We start from the raw sequence: 26,820 nt of genomic DNA, 5'->3' as shown, positions 1-26,820 counted from the left end.
AACACTCATTTAATAGAATCTCTATGGTCAAGCCTACAGTGGAAGAGTATATTGCTGTGAGTAATAACTCACTCTTCTCCTGGAGACTCTCAATGGTGGGTGTTTCTGTTTCCTCCTCCACGTCGCCAAAGTGCAGGACTTTGTGATTGGGCGATAGGCGACAGTGCCACAACTTATCTGAAATGACCAATCATTTATTTTAAAATCGGCAGCATGGTGTAAGAAAGGCCAGCTATCTCTTAGTCTCCCTATGTTTCCCCGTGTCGTGCTGTCCAGCTTCCCCCTATACTTATACCTCTCGAGTTCTAACGCGTATGCTCTTAACCTGTCCACCCCTCTCACAGAGGTGCGAGTGGTCTCACCCTGTCTGCGTCGGCTGCTGATCTTGCGGAAGAGGGTTCCCTGACACAGGCGGTTCAGTCTCTGCTGGCGAATCAGCTCCAACAGCTCTGGCCTCAGACGCTCCTTCAGCTCTCTACGGGGGGGGGGGGGGGGGTAGAGAGAGTCACGCCCACCGCAAATACCATGACGCACTCAACATGATTCATTTCGATGAGCTTTATTTGTCGTATCAGAAGGTCAGACACTTGAATAGATATAGATCAGATAGGACGAGGACAAGTAGCACGAGGACAAGTAGGTAGGATCAGTGCTACTTGGTTGACTGGGAATGTGTAGAATGGGTTGTGGAACTGTGACTGGGAGGGTCACATGACATTTCCAAGCTGTTTGGTGACAAACAGGGCAGACGCAAAGGATAACAACAGCACTGATTCTGATTCCATAGGGGTGAAAAATACTCTGGACCAGAGACAAATGGTACGAATACAGGTGTAAGTATACATACACATACACTAAAAAGGGGCTGATCCCTGCCCTCTAGGGGTCATTGGAGGAAGTACAGGCTTACGAGGGTTGTGTGTGTGTGTGTGTGTGTGTCATAGAGAGAGCAAGAAAAAGATTCTGCTGAACAATTTAAGGACTTACAATACAGGCGGAGCGAGGGTCTCTTCTTGGTGCAGCCGCTCCGTCTGGCGTAGTTTGAGGATCTCACTGTAGTTCAGGGCATTCACCTTGTTCTTAAACAGCTCCAGAGACGTGGGCTTACTGGACAGAGTCCTGGTGATCTGTTCACGCACAACCTGCATTACCTGCAGATGGCCAGAATCAGTCAACATTTGATTATTTAAAGGGAAAACATACCAGCTATGTTATGGCTATAGACATGGTTTCTCTGGTGGGTAAACAAGACAATTCAAAAGCCCTTGGGTGGGTCAAAGCAAAAACATTTGGGAACCACTGAGCTATATTTAAGTATACAATACATCTTAGTGTATGTACTGTATGTTTTCATATATTTCAGTAGCTAGCTATCGTGTGAATGTGGGTTTGAGTTGAGAGAAAGCAGACTGTTCCCGCTCTTTGCTCTGCTGGGCACAGTGACGCTTACAAACTCAGACAAGGCTTGACCTCGGGCCCCCCAAAACATGAGTTCTCTGAGGCGAAGGCCACATGACAAAGCACAGGAAGGAGGAAATACGGTAGGGTGTGTGTGTGTGTGTGTGTGTGTGTGTGTGTGTGTGAGAGAGAGACAGGAAAATCTGGTGTTTCTCTCTACTAACTACAGCCACAGTTTCAAATTCCCTCAAAGAAATCTATGAGCACACACCAAACCAAACTCAAGTCGATCACCCCCCCACTCACTCTTTCCTCCCCTCGGTCGCTCTCCCTTTATCTCAGTGTAGCCATACTCCGAGTGTCTCTCAATGACACTAAACTTGACACCAAGCAGCCGTCGCCATGGGAATGTCATTTGTTTGTGCATCATGGTAACCCCATATGCCCACCCCCCTCCAATGTACATTAGCACCCGTTTGGAGGACTTTAATGAAATGGTACTGAACGTACAGATGTGTTGGGCACACAATAACCATGACCCGTGACGCAGGCTCCGAATTACAGTATCCATGGAGAGCCCGGTATCTATGGAGCAAGAAGTATGGAGCAAGCAATGTTCAGCAATTGCGCACTCATCCTCTATGGAGCACGTGGTATCTGCTGTGCATGCAGCACCCATGGAGGCACATAGCGGTATTTGTTCATAATCCCACCTCAAAATAAATTTGAGGTAATAGAATGCAAAACATAAAAATACAGGTAACTGCCAAAATAAAAGGAAACACTTGAGCAAATGAGGGATACAAAGTATGTTGAAAGCAGGTGCTTCCACACAGGTGTGGTTCCGGAGTTGATTAAGCCATTAAAACATCCCATCATGCTTAGGGTTATGTATAAAAATTCCCAGTTGCACATTATTTAGGCTACCATGGTTAGACGAGAACTTAGTGACTTGAAAGAGTGGTCTCAACAGAGCATAGGGGGTTTAAAGGGTGTGAGTGTGTTCCTGTTTCAGAGTAATGGACGGCAGGTAGCCTAGTGGGGCGGCAGGTAGCCTAGTGGTCGAATCCCAGAACTGACAAGGTAAAAATCTGTCATTCTGCCCCTGAACAAGGCAGTTCCCCGGTAGGCAGTCATTGTAAGTAAGAATTTGTTCTTAACTGGCCTTCCTATAGTTAAACAAAGGTTACGTAAAAAAAACAAAAAACAAAATGGAGACCGCACCTAGCAGTGGAGGTTTCAGTGAGGAGGCAGACAAAATGGACCCAGTGCAGTGCCCAGGAGTGGCCTTTTATTTGTGGAGAAGAGACACCAAAACTATTGTACACCTATATACAAACAAAATAAACATGACGATGGACAGAACAGGAAACATAAACAAGGGGTTGACTGAAAATAAAAGGTTGAGCTCAATAAACACCAGGCCTCAATGATACCTGTCCGCAACCTGTCCCCTCTCTGCCAAGACAGGACCGACACAGCTTAAGTATAGTAGCTGGGATACTTCCACATGGACCATACCATTACAACCAATCACAAATGAATGGCATAATTACACAAATTAAATGATCTATCACCATATTCAGGAAATCACATTGGCAATTCTGAAATACACACTTCAATTAATAGTGCAGAATCCTGCATAAACCAGAAATAAACCTGGGAACATTCATCTCCCCCTGAGATTTGGACAACTTGGCATTACCCAACCACACAGGAAAAATTGCGCTTCAGACCACGGACCTGGTTTGCCAACCCTCCTTATGCAGCAGGAAGGAATAATTCACCTCTTCAATCAACAAGGATTAACAGGTATGTTTTTAAAACATTCTGTACATATTACTAAAAACTGTACAACCAGTGACTGCAAAAAAAAAATAATTTGATATTAAAAAAACAGAATTCGATCATCGGTATCCTACAACAATGCAACTACATTACACCGCGCTTTATAGTATTCAAAGAGCTCTAAACCATTCTAATACGTACTAGCCAATGTAATATAACATGTATTTATCCATGTAGGCAGAGAAAAATATATTTACAACAACACATCCAAGGAGAATGGCACTAAAACTGTAACTAAAATTGAGACCGTCATATTCTTGGAACAAAACAAAGCTTTCAGTGACACCTCCCTCAAAATGCCCCCAGGTATAATCCTGTGTAACAACATTACTCACATACTGTGTAAAGACCACGTAGAAATGACTAATGAATCCAAATAGAGTATCTCACCTCCATGTTGTGTCTTTCAAGTATAACCCAGAGGCCAACAATGTTAGTTCCACAGTCGAGAGAGAGAGAGAGAGAGAGAGAGAAAAGAAAATGAAATATGAGAGGAGCAAAACAGAGAGGACAGCGGATAGAGGGATAAGAGTGAGTATCACCTTTATGGCATCAGCAGTCCAGAGATGAGGTTATTTTGTAAACAGACACCCTGATAGTCACTCACACCTCGTCCGCCCCCCCTCTCCCCTGCCGTCACTCCTCTGCTTTAACCAATAGAAAGAGGAGAACCCCAGTACAGGAGACGTTTACCTCAGCCATAGTGAGGAGCAGCTGTCTCTGTTCCCTCATAACCCAGCAGAGTGTGTGTGTGTGTGTGGAGGATGACTGTTATTGGAGGGAAAGTGCGTGATGGGGGGGGGGGGGGGTCGTCACACACACAAAGTCCTAGTTGGAGGCACCCAGCTGGCAGCAGCGTGTTGCCAGGAGTGATTAACGGCTGGAAATCGACAGCACAGTTAGGGGTTTATTGGAGGGAAGAGGGAGAGAGAGAAAGAGAGGAAGAGACAGGGCTTGTGATCGAATGAGTAGAGAGAAACAGAGAGACTGCAACAGAGGTAGAGGAGGAGGAGAGGCTGAGGGACATGGTAGTAAAAGCCAAATATACACAAAGGGTTCTACCTGGAACCAAAAGGGGTTATTCAAAGGGTTCTCCTATGGAGACAGTCGAAGAACCCTTTATGTTCTAGAGGGCACCTGTGTCTCTAAGAGTGTAGAATCTCATTATGGGTTGTTGACAGTCTGAGGTGTGGAATCTTCTGAGACAGGCACAGTGGAGACAGATACCACTCACTCTTCAAGCTGTAAACAAATTCTCTCAGCACCAGTACTCTGCATTCATCCCCTTAACATTTCTCAGACTTAACAAGTATCTGACTTGAGGGATGAACAAATCTAAAAAGGAGATAAGAAATACCCATAGGGAGATGCCTTTGCTTTGTACCCCCCCCCCCCCCTCTCTCTTTTTAACATGGCTGACCACTGTGGCTGACCACTGTCCATCTCTCCATTGTCAGTGTCCAGAGGTTTTTCTCTTGTGTAATTACTGCTGATGGAACCAATTGATTGTGAAGGACCTTTCTCCCTCGCTCTGATTCTGCTATGGAGTGGGATTCTCTTTGTGCTTCTAATGCCCAATTGTCCCTGCTCCACGGGATTGTGGGAGGCAGCAGAGGGCGCAACACAATGACAGGGCCTGCTGGCTGGACACTCGCTCCAAACCAAAAGGTCAAAAGGTTAAGGGTTTATGACCAGAGAGCATTTTGTAAAACATGGGCCTGTTGTGTGGTTTTGGTGTTAATGAATAGTTCTGTCTGAGTGAGTCCAGTGTAGTTAACATTGGAATGGAAATAGCCTGGATTGGGCCCATCCAGCCATCTTTCCTACATTACCCTAGCACGGTATCTATACATTTAGATAGGGCAGCCAGTCGATATTCCATTGTGGTAGCCATTCTGGATGACTAATCGATGTCCCGTTCTAACGATTACAACTGACTAATTATACCCCAGCTGGTTGCCTCCCACAGCCCTCTATAGATTAAATTCTGTGTTTCCTACTCTGTGTGGCTGTGGCAGATGGATGGTATTATCCTGCATACGATGCTTGCTCACAGGACACAGAGAACATACGATGGTGGCAGACAGGACACAGAGAACGTATTGTTTTCAGTGTAGCGCATGCAGGTAAATGCCATTCCGCTCCGGATGCCATGGAGTGCTTTGAAGTTACATTTTCTAAATTAGATTACCACTTTGCCGCTCCACAGTTGGCAATGTAAACAAATAGACCATCTATCAGACGATACACTGCAACACGCTTGGACATGATATACAACATATATACACAAAAGTATATGAACACCCCTTCAAATGAGTGGATTTGGCTATTTCAGCCACACCCAATGCTGGCAGGTGTATGAAATCGAGCACGCAGCCATGCAATCTCCATAGGAAAACGTTGGCAGTAGAATGGCCTTACTGAAGAGCTCAGTGACTTTCAACGTGGCACAGTCATAGGACGCCACCTTTCCAACAAGTCAGTTCGTAAAATTCCTGCCCTGCTTCAGCTTCCCTGGTCAACAGTAAGTGCTGCTATTGTGAAGTGGAAACGTCTAGGAGCCAAGTGGTAGGCCACACAAGCTCACAGAATGGGACTGCCTAGTGCTGAAGCTCGTAGCTAGTAAAAAATAGTCTGTCCTCGGTTGCAACACTCACTAGCGAGTTTCAAACTGCCTCTAAAAACGTCAGCACAAGAACAGTTCGTTGGGAGCTTCATGAAATGGGTTTCCATGGCCGAGCAGCCACACACAAGCGTAAGATCCCCATGTGCAATGCCAAGCATCGGCTGGAGTGGTGTAAAGCTCGCCGCCATTGGACTCTGGAGCAGTGGAAACGTGTTCTCACCAATGAAGAACCACGCTTCATCATCTGGCAGTCCGACGGATGAATCTTGGTTTGGCGGATGCCAGGAGAACGCTATCTGCCCCAATGCATAGTGCCAACTGTAAGGTTTGGTGGAGGAGGAATAATGGCCTTGGGCTGTTTTTCATGGTTTGGGCTTGACCCCTTAGTTCCAGTGAAGGGAAATCCTAACAAAACAGCATACAATGACATTCTTGACAATTCTGTGCTTCCAACTTTGTGGCAACAGTTTGGGGAAAGTCCTTTTCCTGTTTCAGCATGACAATGCCCCCGTGCACAAAGCAAGGTCCATACAGAAATGGTTTGTCAAGATCGGTGTGGAAGAACTTGACAGTTTGGCACAGAGCCCTGACCTCAACCCCATCGAACACCTTTGGGATGAACTGGAACGCCGACTGCGAGCCAGGCCTAATCGCCTAACATCAGTGCCCGACCTCACTAATGCTCTTGTGGTTGAACGGAAGCAAGTCCCTGCAGCAATGTTCCAACATCTAGTGGAAAGCCTTCCCAGAAGAGTGGAGGCTGTCCTAGCAGCAAAGGGGGGACCAACTCCATATTAATGGACATTATTTTGGAATGAGATGTTTGACGAGCAGGTTTCCACATACCTTTGGTCAGGTAATATACCTGCTATCTACTTGTAGACATGCTCCCTGTACCCTTCAACTACTTTGTTTCAAATAGCAAGAGGCTGTTTCTTGTACTTGTACATTAGAGTACATTGTGGGAAAAGGGTGAGATATAGGGTGAGAGTGAGACAGATGTGATGCTGAGACATGGGGTGGGAGTGAGACATGGAGAAAGAGGGAGCTATATGGTGACATTGCAGTGTGGGTTTTGTTACCTTGTCAAAGTCCTCCTGCGTGGCTCTCATCTCCTTCCAGGTCTTATTGAGCAGCTGGATGCAGATGCAGAAGAGCTCGTCCAGCAGCTGGTCCTGAGCGAAGAAGATGGGGTGGTAGTCTGAACCTGTTTCTGAGGCTAGTGGTGAGTGAGTGAGTGAGTGAGTGAGAGATGAGCAGATGAGCTCACATTTTTCAGCATGTTTTTACAAAAATATAGATTTATATAAACTTGGATTTTTCAGCAAGGACATATACAGGATACTACCCTCCACAACATAACCTTCACTGCAAATCACAACTCTAAACCAACAACCTGATTTTGGATTCATACTACCAAAGATTCTTATTTCCAAGCTATACAGCAAATGCTCTGGCAAACAAACAACAGAAGCCTGAAAACACCATCCAACTTGGAACGGAGTAATGTTTAGCCTGAAGCTACATTTAAAGCAAAGAAGAAAAATACATTAGAATTATATATTTTACTTTATAAGGACTGAATGATAAGATAAAGCCTTAGCTAGGACAGAACATATCTGAATGCAAATTCAATTTGCACTGAGGTGTGAAGTGAGAAGTGAGCTCAACAATGGCAGGAGAGTATCACAGCCTACCCCACCCAAATGCAGAGGCATCTGAAGCCCCCTCCCGCTGTTCAGAGTTCATTACAATGCAGTACACTCTGGATGTAAAAAAAATGACAAAGCATGAAAAAAATTAAGCTCCTTATGGAAAATCAAGAGACACCCTTTGTTGACTATTATAAAAATGGGAACATAAGCAATTTAATCTTCCACACAGACCATCCCCTGGCATGGAGCTATATTAACCAGACCATCCCCTGGCATGGAGCTATATTAACCAGACCATCCCCTGGCATGGAGCTATATTAACCAGACCATCCCCTGGCATGGAGCTATATTAACCAGACCATCCCCTGGCATGGAGCTATATTAACCAGACCATCCCCTGGCATGGAGCTATATTAACCAGACCATCCCCTGGCATGGAGCTATATTAACCAGACCATCCCCTGGCATGGCGCAGTGCTATATTAACCAGACCATCCCCTGGCATGGCACAGTGCTATATTAACCAGACTATCCCCTGGCATGGCGCAGTGCTATATTAACCAGACCATCCCCTAGCATGGTGCAGAGCTATATTAACCAGACCATCCCCTGGCATGGTGCAGAGCTATATTAACACACTATCCCTCTGTTCAGAGGGGGGGGGGGGGGGGTGTTAGCGATGGGTGGAAACTCAGGATATTAGACATCGAGGACTCAGAGTCAGCCAACGTCAACCTGTACAAGTCTGGAACAGTAATGGTACAGGGCATTCCCAAACAGTTTCAGCTGGACTTTCACATAATCAAAGAGGTAGCTCAGCAGGATAAGCTCTCTCTTGAGAAAGATATCCCCACCCTGAGAGTGTCAGACCAGACCTCTTCATTATTCAACCCCACAGACAAGCAACCCCAAGAGGAATGTCAAACCTCCCAGCACAGAGTACTACCCCCTCATTGAAATGAAGGATAAATTCACCCAGCTGGAAGTAAGGCACGTGGAGCTGGAAAAGCAGGTGAACACACTCCAGTCAGCACAAAACAAATAGTCCAGCTCAACAACACCCCCTCAACCAGACACAGAGAGCTGGAGGTGGAGAGAAACATATCGACACTGGACTGTGGTGAGACAACATCATCAGGAGAAGAAGAGCAGGAGCAGGAGAAGAACAGAGCACTAGAGGAGAAGGTGAGTGTGCTCAAGGAGAAGGTGGAACGATGATATGTGACAGAGAACAACCCATTAGAGAGCTGGCCACCCCCACAAAGAAGCCAGCAGAACAGCCCACATCAGACCCTGACAAAAGTCTGGACACCACAGCAGAACAGTCCACCCCAGACCATAGCCTCGACATCCCAGTAAGACAGACAAATGAAGAACCCCAAGCCCAGGGGATCCCACCCCCTCTGAGCACCCCTCCTGTCAGCCACCCTGATAGCCCTCCTGACAACCCCCCCACACCCACTGAGGACATACACAAGACACAGATCGTACTCCTTATGGACTCAAACAGGACATATATACAAGAAAATGTACTTTTTCCCCAAACACAGTGTCTAAACTCTGGTGTCCAAACACCCAACGCACCCTAGATCTTCTGTCCAACAAGGTTCTCCTAGCCACATAATAATACACACAGGCACAAATGACCTGAGAGCACAGGAGAAAAGGGTGGCCACAGCACTAAAGGCAGTAATTTAAAAAGCTTCTTCTACCTTTCCCAAAGCACAAGTGGTTAACTCCACCCTGCTACCACGAAAATACTTCCACCTTGCTACCATACAGCGGGTAAACGCAAGTATTTCCTGTTGACTGTGCCTCAAAAGCAAATGTACACCTGGCCCAGCCTTACGACCAGGTCCACCTATACAAGGCAGCAGTGCAAACCTTTGTCCATACCCTAAAGGACATCGCCCTCAACTGCAGCCCCAACACCTCACACAGGAGCAACAGACACCCCGCCCAGACCAGAGAGATACCCCCTCCGACCTGCATCCAGACACACACACACCCCCCCCCCCCCCCCCCCCCAGACCAGCGAGACACCACCCCCCCCCGCCCTACATCCAGACCAGCGAGACACCACCCCCCTGACCTACATCCAGACCAGCGAGACACCACCCCCCTGACCTACATCCAGACCAGCGAGACACCACCCCCCTGACCTACATCCAGACCAGCGAGACACCACCCCCCTGACCTACATCCAGACCAGCGAGACACCACCCCCCTGACCTACATCCAGACCAGCGAGACACCACCCCCCTGACCTACATCCAGACCAGCGAGACACCACCCCCCTGACCTACATCCAGACCAGCGAGACACCACCCCCCTGACCTACATCCAGACCAGCGAGACACCACCCCCCTGACCTACATCCAGACCAGCGAGACACCTCCCCCCTGACCTACATCCAGACCAGCGAGACACCTCCCCCCTGACCTACATCCAGACCAGCGAGACACCTCCCCCTGACCTACATCCAGACCAGCGAGACACCTCCCCCCTGACCTACATCCAGACCACAGAACAGAGCAATACTCAATCATGAGGCATCAAAGCTAAAGGAACTGAATAATATAAAGAAATGCTATAAATGGAATGAAAGTAGTGTGGGAACCTACCAAAAAACAATTAGGCATCAACAAATTCAATCCCTTTTAGACAACTTCCTGGACAAAACGTTTCACTATAATAGTGAAGGTGTAAACTTGGCAGTAGAAAACCTAAACAACATTTGACCTCTCAGCTTCCCTATCAAATCTAAACATTTCAAACAGAAAACTGAAGAAAATGAACAACAATGACAAATGGTTTGATGAAGAATGCAAAAACCTAAGAAAGAAATTGAGAAACCTATCCAACCAAAAACAGAGACCCAGAAAACCTGAGTCTACGCCTTCACTATGGTGAATCACTAAAACAATATAGATATACACTACGTAAAAATATGGAACAGCACGTCAGAAATCAGCTCAATGTAATTGAAGAATCCATAGACTAAGAACTTCTGGGAAAATTGGAAGACACTAAACAGACAACACGAATAGTTATCTATCCAAAACGGAGACATATGGGTAAACCACTTCTCCAATCTTTTTAGCCCTATAACAGAGAACAAACAGCAAAAACTATTAAAGACTACCAGAACCCACTGGATTCTCCAATTACATTGAATGAACTACAGGACAAAATACAAACCCTTCAACCCAAAAAGGCCTGTGGTGTAGATGGTATCCTCAATGAAATAACAAAATATACAGACCACAACTTCCAATTGGCTATACTTAAACTCCTTAACGTCATCCTTAGCTCTGGCATCTTCCCCAATATTTAGAACCAAGGACTGATCGCCCCAATCCACAAAAGTGGAGACAAATTTGACCCCAATAACAACAGTGGGATATGCGTCAACACCACATGTACTAGCTCAGGTTGACTTACGGGGCTCTCCGATGCTTAGGATCTCACACAGGATGAGAGTCAGCTGGATGCTGCTGCGGGCGAATGGACACTCGTGCTTATCCTCCCTACTGCTGTTCTCCAGAACAAACTAAGAGACAGAAACAGAGAAGGGAGAGAAAGTGTCATGAAGATGACATACCTACCTAACCTGCACCCTAACAAAAGACCCATGTTAGTCCCTTTAACTTCCTCCCACACCCTCCGTTCCCTTGATTTCTCTTCCCCTTCCTATTTTCACCCTGCTGTAGGCATCGGGGTAGCGGGAGGCAAAGTGGGCCATGGTGTCTAGGGCCAGCAGGCCTGGAGGGGCCCGGAGCAAGTCCTGACCTGGGTTACTGTTGTTCTGGAGAGAGAGAGAGGACAGAACAGGGATAAGAACACACACGGTGTATGGTGGGAGACAATGAAGAACGGTATAGATAAGAATAAGACTCGGACAAGTTTAGCAACTGTGAATGATTAATAGTAAGTGATAAGAGTGGAATCCCAACGTCTGATAGCGGGGCAATTATATCAACCAGCAACGGTTGGTATAGATGAGAATACGACTCAGTTGAAAGCGACAGCTTATTGTTGACAGTAAGTGATAGACGAGGTGAGTGAAGAGACACAGAGGCCCAGTGAGTGGGACCGAATGAGGTGGTGGTAAGTGGAATCTCATGGAGTAGACTCACAGAGAAGCCCAGCTTCTTGAACTCCTTGGCGCAGAGGGAGCGTCGTCGCTCATGACTCAAGCTGTTCTCACTCTCCGTCTCAAAGGCCGCCTGCCGCAGGCCATGTAGAATCTCCCTCTGGTCCTGGAGGAGGAAGGGGGAGGACAAGGACGGGGTCGATAACAGTAGAGGGAGACAAAGAGGTAATGAGAAGGAGTGTATATATACATAGATACATATATATATACACATATACATAAAACTAACTAAGTGGATTTCAAGGATACTGATTCAGCACTTCTCATTAAACTCCTTTCTCCTGGAGTGGGTTAGAGACAGTGGTTTGCTGTGGTTGGTGGGGGGGAGGGGGGGGGTCATCTAACTCACCTGGTTGTAGGAGTCCAGCGGCATCCTCATGCGAGACTCCAGGTGGTTCAAAGTGACAGACTGGAGGACGTACAGGTAATGGGCCATCTCATCCCCCACGGAGGCAGAACTATGGATGATGTTCTGTGGGTCACAACAAACCACGAGGAACAGGTTCAAAACAGAGCGGCATTTACTATGGATAAAATGACTGAAAGGAGGCAAAAAAATCATAATAATTCTGCTATAACGACAATTGTATTTCCTCCAATTTGATATTCGAAAGGGAGCAATGACAGTCAGGTATCATTTCACCTCAATCTAGGAACATTCAAAATGGCTTTACCTTATAGATATACTGTCGAAGATTTTTCTTCCCTAGGAAGACAAACAGCTCCTGAAAAGCAATAGTGTATGTTATTACCTGATAATTACCACTAGTACCGTCAGTTATTAATAATGAAATGCAGTGACACTACTTTCCCCACAAGGAGGCAGTAAAAGCTACTCGGTCACAAATCAGGTCAGGGGGAGGGACACAGCAGGTCTTTGCCCCCAGCTGCAGTGACATAATGGTCACATAAATCAGTCTAAACCCTTTGTTTTGAACAGACTCACTCAGCCTGGTTAAACTGATTAAAGTGACTTGCACCTCATTCTGGAAACCAGGGCAGGCAATGGGGAAAGAAAAGAGAGAGAGCAAGGATAAAGAGAGAGAGAGAAAGAGATACCATGTTGTACCTGTCTGTCTGCATGTCCAGCTGTCTGTAGCAGAGCCATGAGGAGGGCCATGGCTTTGGTTTGAATCTGCTGGTTTGTCCTGGAATAAAGATAGTATGGGTGGGCGTATGAGTGTTGTTTCGACGATGAGTAGACTTCAGACACTGGGCAAGCTTAAAGTTGCATTTTTCAGAGCTAGATTTAACTGTAAAATGATTTGGAGATGGGGTCTCTATGTTTGTAAGCATTTACAGTATAAGCGCGCTCATTCATTGGAGGAACTGCGCGTCGTTCGTTCCCACCATGCTACCCATGGACGACACACACTTACACCTGCAGTTGTGAGAGCAGTCTCTCTAGAGTGACTTCCTGCTTGACCTGCTGGAAGAGGCTGCTGCTGCTCAGCACCATGCTCTCCAGGATGGCCAGGGACACCTGCTGGATGGACGCATCCAGCACCGTGGCATTGACGAAGCTGGCAATCTGAAAGGTACGATGAGTCAGACACCGGGTGAGATAGATACAGGAGGAGTAGCGTGGGAAAGAAATGGGATAACATGGGAATGGAATCGGTTGAAACTATGCATGATGACTAGTGGTCACCAGAGCTCCTACAGACATTTCTTCATGGTCAAAGATTACACACATGAACATTATGGGTCCAGTTTTCCAGACACAGATTAAGTCTAGTCCTGGCTTTAAATATCACTCTCAGAAGATTATATCTGAAAGACCCTTTTAGTCCAGTACTGGGCTTAATCTATGTACTGGAAACCGAACCTAAATGTATTGTCTAATTCCTTACACATACACACACATACAATGGGGCAAAAAAGTATTTAGTCAGCCACCAATTATGCAAGTTCTCCCACTTAAAAAGATGAGGCCTGTAATTTTCATCATAGGTACACTTCAACTATGACAGACAAAATGAGGATAAAAAAAATCCAGAAAATCACATTGTAGGATTTTTAATGAATTTATTTGCAAATTAAGTATTTGGTCAATAACAAAAGTTTCTCAATACTTTGTCATTGCCAACAAAGGGTATATAACAGAGATCAGTTGTTTTCTGTAAGTCTTCACAAGGTTCACACACCGTTGCTGGTATTTTGGCCCATTCCTTCATGCAGATCTCCTCTAGAGCAGTGATGTTTTGGGGCTGTTGCTGGGCAACACGGACTTAACTCCCTCCAAAGATTTTCTATGGGGTTGAGATCTGGAGACTGGCTTGGCTACTCCAGGACCTTGAAATGCTTCTTACGAAGCCACTCCTACGTTGCCCGGGCAGTGTGTTTGGGATCATTGTCATGCTGAAAGACCCAGCCACGTTTCATCTTCAATGCCCTTGGATGATGGAAGGAGGTTTTCACTCAAAATCTCACGATACATGGCCCCATTCATTCTTTCCTTTACACGGATCAGTCGTCCTGGTCCCTTTGCAGAAAAACAGCCCCAAAGCATGATGTTTCCACCCCCATGCTTCACAGTAGGTATGGTGTTCTTTAGATGCAACTCAGCATTCTTTGTCCTCCAAACACAACGAGTTGAGTTTTTACCAAAAAGTTATATTTTGGTTTCATCTGACCATATGACATTCTCCCAATCTTCTTGTGGATCATCCAAATGCTCTCTAGCAAACTTCAGATGGGCCTGGACATGTACTGGCTTAAGCAGGGGGACACGTCTGGCACTGCAGGATTTGAGTCCCTGGCGGCGTAGTGTGTTACTGATGGTAGGCTTTGTTACTTTGGTTCCAGCTCTCTGCAGGTCATTCACTAGGTCCCCCGTGTGGTTCTGGGATTTTTGCTCACCGTTCTTGTGATCATTTTGACCCCACGGGGTGAGATCTTGCGTGGAGCCCCAGATCGAGGGAGATTATCAGTGGTCTTGTATGTCTTCAATTTCCTAATAATTGCTCCCACAGTTGATTTCTTCAAACCAAGCTGCTTACCTATTGCAGATTCAGTCTTCCCAGCCTGGTGCAGGTCTACAATTTTGTTTCTGGTGTCCTTAGACAGCTCTTTGGTCTTGGCCATAGTGGAGTTTGGAGTGTGACTGTTTGAGGTTGTGGACAGGTGTATTTTATACTGATAACAAGTTCAAACAGGTGCCATTAATACAGGTAACGAGTGGAGGACAGAGGAGCCTCTTAAAAAAGAAGTTACAGGTCTTTGAGAGCCAGAAATCTTGCTTGTTTGTAGGTGACCAAATACTTATTTTCCACCATAATTTGCAAATAAATTCATTCAAAATCCTACAATGTGATTTTCTGGATTTTTTTTATCCTCATTTTGTCTGTCATAGTTGAAGTGTACCTATGATGAAAATTACAGGCCTCTCATCTTTTTAAGTGGGAGAACTTGCACAATTGGTGGCTGACTAAATACTTTTTTGCCCCACTGTACGTATGTATGTATGTATGTATGTGTGTATGTGTATGTGTGTGTGTGTGTGTGTATGTATGTATGTATATTAGTCCTCCACTTCGTCTATAGGAGCCAATAGTTGAGGAACCTACCTTCTTGATGAAGACAGCAGAGACGTTCTCCCATGATACAATCCCATGATCCATCAGCTCCATGAAGCCTGTCAGTGTGTGGGCCATGATCAGAGGGGCCCTTACAAACAAAACACAGAACACACACACAAAACTCTTAGACCAGAACATTAGAGCATCATTGAATACAACCTTGACATAGAAAACCATAGACAACACTGAGCATTTACACTGATTGGGTTCCAGGTACAGATAAGAAGACTAAACCAGACTAAACCGTCCCAGGCTGATACCTTTCCCCCATGTTTGGTACGAAGGTAGGCCGTCATTGTAAATAAGAATTTGTTCTTAACCGACTTCCCTAGTTAAATAAAAAGATTAACAGAATGAGTTTCATCACTGGGATTCAAGTGGTATAATTGATTCGTGGGAAAGTGTGTTTTCTAAACATGGCATGATGGTACATCGTCAAAAGCATGACATCAGGCTCATATCCACATCAGGCTCATATCCATGGCATCCCATTGGGTCTCTGATAAACATCTTAACCCCATCACTAGCTATGCAACACAAAGCTGAAAATTCTTCAGAGCCAATTCTCCATACCAACTTGATGTCCTTTTTTGACTCACATAATGCAACTAAAGAAACCAATTACAGCTTCCTTGAATTCATCCATAGTAACTATGCTAACAGTGTGAGGAAAAGGCCAGACTCAGCCCATACTTCACCCAGGAATGTGTTCCCACATGTGTTCCCACCTCATATCTCTTCACCAGCAACTATCAAAGCACAACACATATATTCACTTCCCCCCCATCCACTATAGAAGGTTAGTTGGCGAGAGAGTGGAGAGAGAGTGAAGGATTGTAGTGATATATGTTATTGGGGAAAATAAGACAAACTGAGACAAAGACTCAGAGACACATTGACATATATAGAGAGACATCGAGAAGGGAACTGACTCGTGAGCGTCCTCTACGATCTTCACCAGCAGAGAGTGGCCATTACGGCTGATAAACTCCTGAGCAAACGTGACATCAGTAGACACGCAGGCCAGCTGCTTCAGCGAATCACAGCGCACGTCTGAGTCGGAGCTCTGGATGCCCTTGTAGAGGTCCTCGGCACAACGGCCCTACAACACGCACACCATAAAACCCCAGACAAAAGGATGGACGAAGTAGTTACACTGATAATGCAATTGTAATAGGCCTACATAGCGTGCAGACACACACAGCCATGAGGGGATTATCTCTGTCAGGCTGTTGTTTGCAGACTCACCGGTGCCTTGGTCAGACGGAGAATGCAGCCATTCTTTATGTCCAGACGGTTCTAGAAGACAATGACACACAGTCATACGGGCAATAAAGACCGACTTAGAAATGGCTTAGACTGATTACTGTTTTCAAACTGTACTAAGGGACATATTTATTAAATGAGAGAGGGCGAGCAAGAGATAGGAGAGAGAGAGGAGAAAAAAAGGGAGAAAAAAAAAAGAGCGAGAGGAGTTGATTTAGTTTCAGATGAATGGCCCAGGAAATAGCTCAACATCTCTCCACAGACACAGACACCCACAAACGCAAAAATAGACTTGCTTTATAATTTGACACGCTATGATGCCGTTGACGCTTGCAGCCCATCTGTTCTCTCATTAACTCTTGTGCGTTCTAATTCCAGTGTGAACACACTGGTTCACGTGCGTAAAAAAATATTTTTGTTTGAATTGAGCTTCGGGATCAATATCATGCCAAGTGTATTGTGAACTCACAGCATGCATTTTGTATATCATTACCTGTACAAATAAGTACCAATCCACAAATGTAAATCAGTAATCCACAAACAAACACCTTTTGATTAGTATTTGTAAATCGATAAATTGCATTCAGATATTTTTATAACTGAAAATACGCAGGTCATTTCCAAGGGCCTCAAGTTAAATGACTGCCATAAAGACAAAAAGTTATCACGCGTAGAAAGCGAGTTGTAGTCGTCGTTTCCCTTGCTCTGCAAGTGCCGTGGCTTTTGTGGAGCGATGGGAAACGATGCTTTGAGGGTGACTGTTGTTGATGTGTGCAGAGGGTCCCTGGATCAAGCCCAGACTGAGGCGAGGAGAGTGACAGAAGCAATACCGTTACAAAGTCTGAGCCCATATCCTACACCTCACCTCTACCTTTTGCATGCCTCTCCTGGGGAAACGGATAGAGGCCTCAGGAATACTTATGTCTCCGTAATGCTCATCGTCTGTGCAACATGAGACAGCGGATGGATTATAATCCCTTACAATGTATGACATATCCTTCACATTTAGTGGTGCTATCATACTGGCCAGCTAATTCAACTAGTTGGGTGATTAACGGGTGTACACCGCAATAGTGTTGCAAATATAGAGTCCTCTAGGGCTTCGATTATTTACGTTGGACATACTATGGATACACATATGGTTACCATACTATCATTTCTGCAGCCTTGAAAGGCAGGCATCAACATGGCCGAACTAGAGGCTGCCAGCGATTTATAGAAACTGCTTTCTATGGGTACAAAACTGTTTTATACAAATATAAATCACTTCCTACGCGTGATAACTTTTAGTATTTTTCTTGTCGTCAAATCCCTGCCAAAAGTCAGGTGACCTAAGCGCTTCCAAATATGGAGTGGCAGGTTTGCCATATCTGTCATGTTTGCGCATATCTCTCCTATGTGCACATTTTTATGGCAGGCATTTTACTTTAGGCCCTTGGAAATTACCTGCATTGCCCCTGGTCGAGGGGTGTGTTTGACCTCTCCAAAGGTCACCAGCATAGTTTAGCTCCAACAGCTACCCACACCCAGGTCACTGGCGTTGATGACATTTCAGACATCACTGGCATGACAGTGACATCCTCTACTATCAAGTTATAGTACAGAAGCTACACACTGAACAGCCAGAGAGACCGGTTTGTTCACAGACAGCCTCCGTGATCACAGAAAGATCAATCAACTCACAGATTCAGTGATGTAGGTCTGAACACCGTCGGCATACTGGAGGGCGTAGTTATCAGGGCCCGGAAGATTCCACCTTAAAACACAGTCATCATAGCCACTGTAACTACTGCAATAGGACAAAGTAGTTGCTTGAACTCCACAAGAACAGCATTAGACCAAATAAAAAGCGCTTTTTAAACATGAACACACTTACCCGTCACAAACCTCCTTAATTACGGCAGAAAGGGGCTTTTTCTGTCAGAAGACAAGCACAGGTGTGATCAATGAGTAGCAGGAAGTAGGAAGTGATTTAGATATCATGCCTTCATTTTGTAAACCACGGTGGAACTATAGTACACCAGTCCCATGACCCGAGCCTGCTGATCCTAGATAAACTCAAAGCTTTTACTTCCTCTATGCTGCTGACTAATGTATTTGAGGCAGCATGGAAATTCAGTGCATTGAATAAATAAGAGGCAAACTACTCCAAAGTCTACACATCAATTGCCCTGTAATTTGTGGTATACATGGTGGTCAACGAATCAAATGTTTTGGTGTACTGTGGTAGACCTATCGCTGCTCTGTAATTAGTGATCTGTAGGGGGTCAACCAATCAGAGGTTTTTGGTGAGGTCTGGTAGTCCAATAGGAGTGATTTTGAGGGGCTTGCGGTTGGTTATTTTCTCCCATGAAATGTCTACAGAACCAGCCTGTTCACAAATCCTGGACATTACAACGTTTTAAGGGTCACTCTCTAACTCCAAGAACATTCTGTGGTACTGTTGAAGTGCTAAACATCTTAATATCAAGTGTTAAGTACAGTACCAGTCAAAAGTTTGGACACCAACTCATTCAAGGGTTTTCCTTTATTTGTACTATTTTCTACATTGTAGAATAATAGTGAAGACATCAAAACTATGAAATAGCACATATGGAATCATTTAGTAATAAAAAAAAAAAACGGTTAAACAAATCCAACTACTTAAATATTTGAGATTCTTCAGTTGACTTGATGACGGCTTTGCACACTTGGCATTCTCTCAACCAGCTTCATGAGCTAGTCATCTGGATTTTTTTTTTTTTTTTTACCTTTATTTAACTACGCAAGTCAGTTAAGAACAAATTCTTATTTTCAATGACGGCCTTCCGGTTACTAGTCCAACGCTCTAACCACTAGGCCACCCTGCCGACCGTGCATTTCAATTAACAGGTGTGCATTGTTAAAGGTTAATTTGTGGAATTTCTTTCTTTTTTAATGCCTTTGTACCAATCAGTTGTGTTGTGACAAGGTAGGGGTGGGATACAGACAAGTCCATATTATGGCAAGAACAGCTCAAATAAGCAAAGAGAAATGGCAGTCCATCATTACTTTAAGGCATGAAGGTCAGTCAATCTGGAAAATTATAAGAACTTTGAATATTTCTTCAAGTGCAGTCCCAAAAACCAAGCGCTATAATGAAACCGGCTCACAAAACGACCGTCACAGTAAAGGAAGACCCAAAGTTACCTCTGCTGCAGAGGTTAACAGAGGATAAGTTCATTAAGAGTTACCAGCCTCAGAAATTGAAGCCCAAATAAATGTGAGTTCAAGTAACAGACACATCTCAGCATCAACTGTTCAGAGGAGACTGCGTGAATCTGGCCTTCATGGTTGAATTGCTACAAAGAAACCACTACTAAAAGGACACCAATAATAAGAAGAGACTTGCTTGGGCCAAGAAACACGAGCAATGGACATAAGACTGGTGGAAATCTGTACTTTGGTCTGAGTCCAAATATGAGCTTATTGGTTCCAACCGCTGTCTCTGAGACACAGCGTAAGTGAACGGATGATCTCCGCATGTGTGGTTCCCACCGTGAAGCTTGGAGGAAGAGGTGTGATGGTGCTTTGCTGGTGACACTGTCGTGATTTATTAAGAATCATGACACTTAACCAGCATGGCTACCACAGTGATATGCCATCCCATATGGTGTGCGCTTAGTGGGACTATCATTTGTTTTTCCAACAGGACAATGACCCAAAACACACCTCCAGGCTGTGTAAGGGCTATTTGACGAAGGAGAGTGATGGAGTGCTGCATCAGATGACCTGGCCTCCACAATCACCCAACCTCACCGTACACCTGGCGACCGTGTCAGCGTGCATGCGCCCGGCCCACCACAGGAGTCGCTAGAGCGCGATGGGACAAGGGCATCCCGGCTTGCCAAACCTTCCCCTAACCCGGACGATGCTGGGACAATTGTGCGTCACCTCATGGGTCTCCCGGTAGCGACCCCGGTATTGAACCTGGATCTGTAGTAATGCAGCTAGCACTGCGATGCAGTGCCTTAGACTGCTGCACCACTCGGGAGGCCCAAAGGGTGGCTACTTTGAAGAATCTAAAATCAAAATTATATTTGATTTGTTTAACACTTTTTTGGTTACTATGATTCCATGTGTTATTGCATAGTTTTAATGTCTTCACTATTAATGTACAATGTAGAAAATAGTAAAAAAATAAAGAATAACCCTTGAATGAGTAGGTGTGTCCAAACTTGACTAGTACTGCATATCTTTGAATGGATAAAACATACTGTAAGTGATTGCATAAACAACTCAATGTTTGGACGCTAAATTGAGGTTTTGAATGGATATGATTTTTAAAAACTTCAATGAGGTAGTAGAGGGACACTTACAGATCCACTTGACCGAGAAGGGTAACTGGAGTAAGGTTGGTATCCTGGATCTGATCCTGGGCTGCAACGCCAAGGCGCTTATCGTGCAGCTCAAGTCCGATCTTAATTTGATCAATCTTTTATTGCAAGTGCTGAGCGATTAACCGACATTTCGGTTAAATTAGTTGAATTCAAATTGTATTTATTTATTTATCTAGGGAAGTCAGTTAAGAACAAATTCTTATTTACAATGACGGCCTACCAAAAGCCAAATGGCCTCCTGCGGGGACAGGGGCTGGGATTAAAAATTTAAAGAAATATAGGACAAAACACACATCATGACAGCACTACATAAAAAGAGACCTAAGACAACATCGCAAGACACCAACAAATTACAACAGAGCATGGTAGCAACACAACATGGCAGCAGCACAAAACATGGTACAAACATTATTTCATTCTGGTTTCGTTTCTGTGAACTCGATGTGCAGTTTCTGTAGAGATAAATCAGATCAAGGCTGAACTGTGCAATGTAGTTGGGAGTTGTAGTTTTCCAACAGGCCAATATTCTACACTGTGCTAAACTGAGGTGGTAATTAACTACAATGACCATAATCCACTGCGGGCCCACGTAAAACTTGTCCTGTCTGTGCGGAGACTGAGAGGGATCAAAAGCAGGTGCTTCACAAGCCTGAAAAGACGTGATCTAAGCAGTCATAAAAGTATGCCTTATCTACTTTGAAGAACAAATAAAATAGTGATAGACAGCATGGGCAGCAGTTCTAGAGAAGATGGTAACTTGGAATTAAATAAAGTCATCAAATGTGTTATTAAAGTAAAGCAATGTGAATAGTAAATAAATGGTTAATAAGTGATATGCAGTAATGGGCAGTCAATACCATCATGGAACGTTTATTCATTGTTTTATTCAGTGTTGTTACAGCATTCAATCCATGATAACAATGACTGAGATTATCTCGAGGGAAGATCAAGGCGGAACTACATTATTGTGGACAGAATTGCAAAATCTCCACGAGACCTGGACGGGGTCTGAGGATAAAGTGAAGGAAATTATCTCTAAGAAATGTAAGACGAACCACAGGAAGATTGAGGTGTTGTGCGCCTACAGGATTGGGAAACCCTCCGCCGGCCCAGGTGACAGGCCCAGGCCGATAGTGGCCAAGTTCAAAGACAAGGTAGCTGTTCTGGAAAAGAGACAATAATTTGAGAGGAACGTACATCTTCCACAACGAGGACTATCCTGAAGCTGTGCGCCAGAAGAGAAAATAACTTATCCACTATGACAGGCACATTGTCCACCCTCCCTACCAACAGCCTGGAAGGGATGACAGAGCCAAGCCTATGGGTTTGTAGCTTCAACCCCACAGCAAACACACACACTTACACACAAACAGTTTATGGACTGCTTAATGTTTTTTTTTCTCTTGCTTTGTTTGTTCTTTTCCATATTAATGTCCATCTCTGAGAAGTACCCAGGAAAGGCCTGAAAACAGCCCATATTAATATATGTAGCCTTAGAAATAAGGTTCATGAAATCAATAACTCGCTAACATTCTTATATTAGCCATTTCTGAGACTCCCTTAGATAATTCCTTTGATGATACTGCAGTAGCAATACAAGGATAACATCTATAGATGAGACAGTAATGCTTATGGGGGAAGTCAGTATTCAGACGCTTTACTAAGTACTTTGTTAAAGCACCTTTGGCAACGATTACAGCCTCAAGTCTTCTTGGGTATAACGCTACAAGCTTTCCACACTTGTATTTGGCTGTGTGCTTAAGTTTGTTGTCCTGTTGGAAAGTGAACCTTCGCCCCCCTCTGAGATCCTGAGCACTCTCTGTACTTTGATCTGTTTATCTTTCCCTCGATCCTGACTAGACTCCCAGTCCCTGTCGCTGAAAAACATTCCCATAGCATGATGCTGCCACCATGCTTCACCGTAGGGATGGTGACAGGTTTCCTCCAGACGTGACGCTTGGCATTCAGGTCAAAGAGGCATTCAGGCCATCTTAGTTTCATCAGACCAGAGAATCTTGTTTCTTATGGTCAGAGTTCTTGAGGTACCATTGTGCAAACCCCAAGCGGGTTGTCATGTGCATTTTACTGAGGAGTGGCTTCCGCCTGGCCACTCTACCATAAAGGCATGACTGGTGGAATGCTGCAGAGATGGGAGAACCTTCCAGAAGAACAACTATCTCCACAGAGGAACTCTGGAGCTCTGTCAGTCAAACCGATTGCTTAGTTTGGCCAGGCGGCCAGGTGTAGGAAGAATCTTGGTGGTTCCAAACTTCTTCAATTTAAGAATGATGGAGACCACTGTGTTCTTGGGGACCTTCAATGCTGCAGAAATGTTGATACCCTTCCCCAGATCTGTGCCTCGCCACAATCCTGTCTCGGAGCTCTACGGACAATTCCTTCGATAATAATAATTTAAAAAAAAACAGGTCTGTAGGTGTAGGCAAGACCATAAGCAAATAGGGATATGAGTAAATAATTAATTAGGGTGATTTCTCCGCAAGTAGACAGGTATTTTCCTTTCCATGGTAGAAAGATTACCTATTTTTGCTAACTTTCTATTCAAATGTATTGTAGTGAGATAATTTATTTATTTCGGAATATGAATACAGAGTATGTCCACATCACCGTCAGACCATTTTATTGGTAAACTACCTGGTAATATAAAAGTTGTCTGTTTTACAGATCCAATACGTACTGTATCATACTTATCATCCTCTGGTTGTAATCCAGAGACGTTAGGAAAAGTATCTAGATCCTCTATGAGGCTGTGAAGGGAAGTTGTGGATTTAAAAGAAAACATGAATCATCAACGTACAATGATTTAGTGTTGTTTAACATTGTTCTAAATTATCAGAAAAATTATATTCATAATAACTCATTTTTGTGGATCTCCTTATTGTTGTTATTACTATTATTATGATCATCATTATAATAAGAAGAAACGTCATCATCATTAGTAGGCTTAGTATAGAAGCCTTGTATAACCACCATTGAGCTGTAGGCTTAAGAGCGCATCCTGTTTAGTCTTTAATACCGTAACTTACTTAGGCCTATATTTCAATACTTATATAGGCTACCGTTGTCACACCTGGATCTGTTTCACCTGTCCTTGTTATCGTCTTCACCCCCTCCAGGTGTTACTTGTTTTCCCCAGTGTATTTATCCCTGTGTTTCCTGTCTCTCTGTGCCAGTTTGTCTTGTATATTTCAAATCAACCAGTGTTTTTTTTCTAGTCCTCCCGGGTTTTGACCCTTGCCCGTTTCTGGACTCTGTACCCACCTGCCTGACCATTCTGCCTGCCTTGACCTCAAGCCTGTCTGCCACTCTGTACCTCCTGGACTTGGAACTGGTTTTGACCTTTTGGTCACGGACAGGCATTCTCTTGCCTACTCCTTTTTGGATTATTAAACATCTTAGACTCCAACCATCTGCCTCCTGTGTCTGCATCTGGGTCTCGCCTTGTGTCATGATAACTGTATCAATCAATCATTCATTCGCTCATGCCATTACACAGCATACGGGTCATGCATGATGTCAAATGCGATCAAGCATACTAGTTTTAAAATAAAATAAAAGCGACAATAAACAATAAATAAAGCGTTCACAAATAAATGTGACTGTTTAATGTTCACTGTAAAAAAGGCTTTACAAAAAAAACACGTTTACAACAGACTAGCTGGTACGCTTCTAATGTTAAGTGTTGTTTCCATTGTTCAAATGGTCAGAAAAATGATATTGTAATCTAATGACATAATATGCTGTGTTTGCTCCTTACCTTCTTTTTCTTGATCTCCAGTATTTTCCACAACTAGTCACATTTATTCCACAAGTCTGACTTCCCCTTTACCTCCTGAGCAACCAGTAAACATTCCCGTTTCGAGTTTATTTGTCACGTCCAGAAAATGATGTGGCTTTAGAAGCTTCTGATAGGCTAATTGACATAATTTGAGTCGATTGGCGGTGTACCTGTGGATGTATTTCAAGGCCTACCTTCAAACTCAGTGCCTCTTTGCTTGACATCATGAGGAAATCAAAAGAAAATCAGCCAAGACCTCAGATACAAAATTGAAGACCTCCACAAGTCTAGTTCATCCTTTGGAGCAATTTCCAAATGCCTGAAGATACCACGATCATCTGTACAAACAATAGTACACAAGTATAAACGCCATGGGACCATGCAGCCGTCATACCACTCAGGAAGAAGACGCATTCTGTCTCCTAGAGATGAGCGTACTGTGGTGCGAAAAAGTCCCAGAACAACAGCAAAGGACCTTGTGAAGATACTGGAGGAAATAGGTACAAAAGTATCTATATCCACAGAAAACGAGTTCTATATTGACATAAACTGAAAGGCCGCTCAGCAAGGAAGAAGCCACTGCTCCAAAACCACCATAAAAAAGCCAGACTACGGTTTGCAACTGCACAATTTGCCACAAATTTGGAAGTATGCCTGCGGTCATTGTCCATTTGGAAGACCCATTTGCAACCAAGCTGTAACTTCCTGCACAAGATCGTACTTTTTGGAGAAATGTCCTCTGGTCTGATGAAACAAATATGTAACTTTTTGGCCATGATGACCATTGTTATGTTTGGAGGAAAAACGGGGAGACTTGCAATACGAAGAACACCATCCCAGCCGTGAAGCATGGGGGTGGCAGCATCATATTATGGGGGTGCTTTGCTGCAGGAGCGACTGGTGCACTTCACAAAATAGATGGCATCATGAGGGAGGAAAATTACAGTGCCTTGCGAAAGTATTCGAAAGTAAGTAAAGTGAACTTTGCGACCTTTTGCCACATTTCAGGCTTCAAACAAAGATATAAAACTGTATTTTTTTTGTGAAGAATCAACAACAAGTGGGACACAATCATGAAGTGGAACGACATTTATTGGATATTTCAAACTTTTTTAACAAATCAAAAACTGAAAAATTGGGCGTGCAAAATTATTCAGCCCCCTTAAGTTAATACTTTGTAGCGCCACCTTTTGCTGCGATTACAGCTGTAAGTCGCTTGGGGTGTCTCTATCAGTTTTGCACATCGAGAGACTGAAATTTTTTCCCATTCCTCCTTGCAAAACAGCTCGAGCTCAGTGAGGTTGGATGGAGAGCATTTGTGAACAGCAGATTTCAGTTCTTTCCATAGATTCTCGATTGGATTCAGGTCTGGATTTTGACTTGGCCATTCTAAAACCTGGATATGTTTATTTTTGAACCATTCCATTGTAGATTTTGCTTTATGTTTTGGATCATTGTCTTGTAGGAAGACAAATCTCCGTCCCAGTCTCAGGTCTTTTGCAGACTCCATCAGGTTCTTCCAGAATGGTCCTGTATTTGCCTCCATCCATCTTCCCATCAATTTTAACCATCTTCCCTGTCCCTGCTGAAGAAAAGCAGGCCCAAACCATGATGCTGCCACCACCATGTTTGACAGTGGGGATGGTGTGTTCAGCTGTGTTGCTTTTACGCCAAACATAATGTTTTGCATTGTTGCCAAAAAGTTCAATTTTGGTTTCATCTGACCAGAGCACCTTCTTCCACATGTTTGGTGTGTCACCCAGGTGGCTTGTGGCAAACTTTAAACAACACTTTTTATGGATATCTTTAAGAAATGGCTTTCTTCTTGCCACTCTTCCATAAAGGCCAGATTTGTGCAATATACGACTGATTGTTGTGCTATGGACAGAGTCTCCCACCTCAGCTGTAGATCTCTGCAGTTCATCCAGAGTGATCATGGGCCTCTTGGCTGCATCTCTGATCAGTCTTCTCCTTGTATGAGCTGAAAGTTTAGAGGGACGGCCAGGTCTTGGTAGATTTGCAGTGGTCTGATACTCCTTCCATTTCAATATTATCGCTTGCACAGTGCTCCTTGGGATGTTTAAAGCTTCGGAAATCTTTTTGTATCCAAATCCGGCTTTAAACTTCTTCACAACA

General features: G+C 44.2%; 1 protein-coding gene across 1 annotated transcript in view; it reads right to left on the bottom strand.

Moving 5' to 3' along the window:
• LOC110523610 (engulfment and cell motility protein 3) overlaps positions 1-26,820 on the bottom strand; it is a 35,746-nt gene that overhangs the window by 2,410 nt on the left and 6,516 nt on the right. Inside the window, exons 3-18 of the mRNA XM_036978179.2 lie at positions 18,407-18,447; positions 18,214-18,286; positions 16,513-16,563; positions 16,197-16,366; positions 15,253-15,352; positions 13,063-13,214; positions 12,753-12,831; positions 12,358-12,408; positions 12,033-12,155; positions 11,667-11,789; positions 11,231-11,335; positions 10,972-11,080; positions 6,955-7,091; positions 988-1,151; positions 363-475; positions 73-177 (exon numbers count right to left, since the gene is read on the bottom strand). Coding sequence (XP_036834074.2) covers positions 73-177; positions 363-475; positions 988-1,151; positions 6,955-7,091; positions 10,972-11,080; positions 11,231-11,335; positions 11,667-11,789; positions 12,033-12,155; positions 12,358-12,408; positions 12,753-12,831; positions 13,063-13,214; positions 15,253-15,352; positions 16,197-16,366; positions 16,513-16,563; positions 18,214-18,286; positions 18,407-18,447 — 1,696 coding nt within the window. The remainder of the gene's footprint in view (positions 1-72; positions 178-362; positions 476-987; positions 1,152-6,954; positions 7,092-10,971; positions 11,081-11,230; positions 11,336-11,666; positions 11,790-12,032; positions 12,156-12,357; positions 12,409-12,752; positions 12,832-13,062; positions 13,215-15,252; positions 15,353-16,196; positions 16,367-16,512; positions 16,564-18,213; positions 18,287-18,406; positions 18,448-26,820) is intronic.

Source organism: Oncorhynchus mykiss, chromosome 1, assembly GCF_057628025.1.
Source record: "Oncorhynchus mykiss isolate SJ-2025 chromosome 1, ASM5762802v1, whole genome shotgun sequence".
NCBI lineage: Eukaryota > Metazoa > Chordata > Actinopteri > Salmoniformes > Salmonidae > Oncorhynchus > Oncorhynchus mykiss.
Note: the sequence above shows the minus strand (reverse complement) of the source record. Positions and strands in the feature narration are given on the sequence as shown.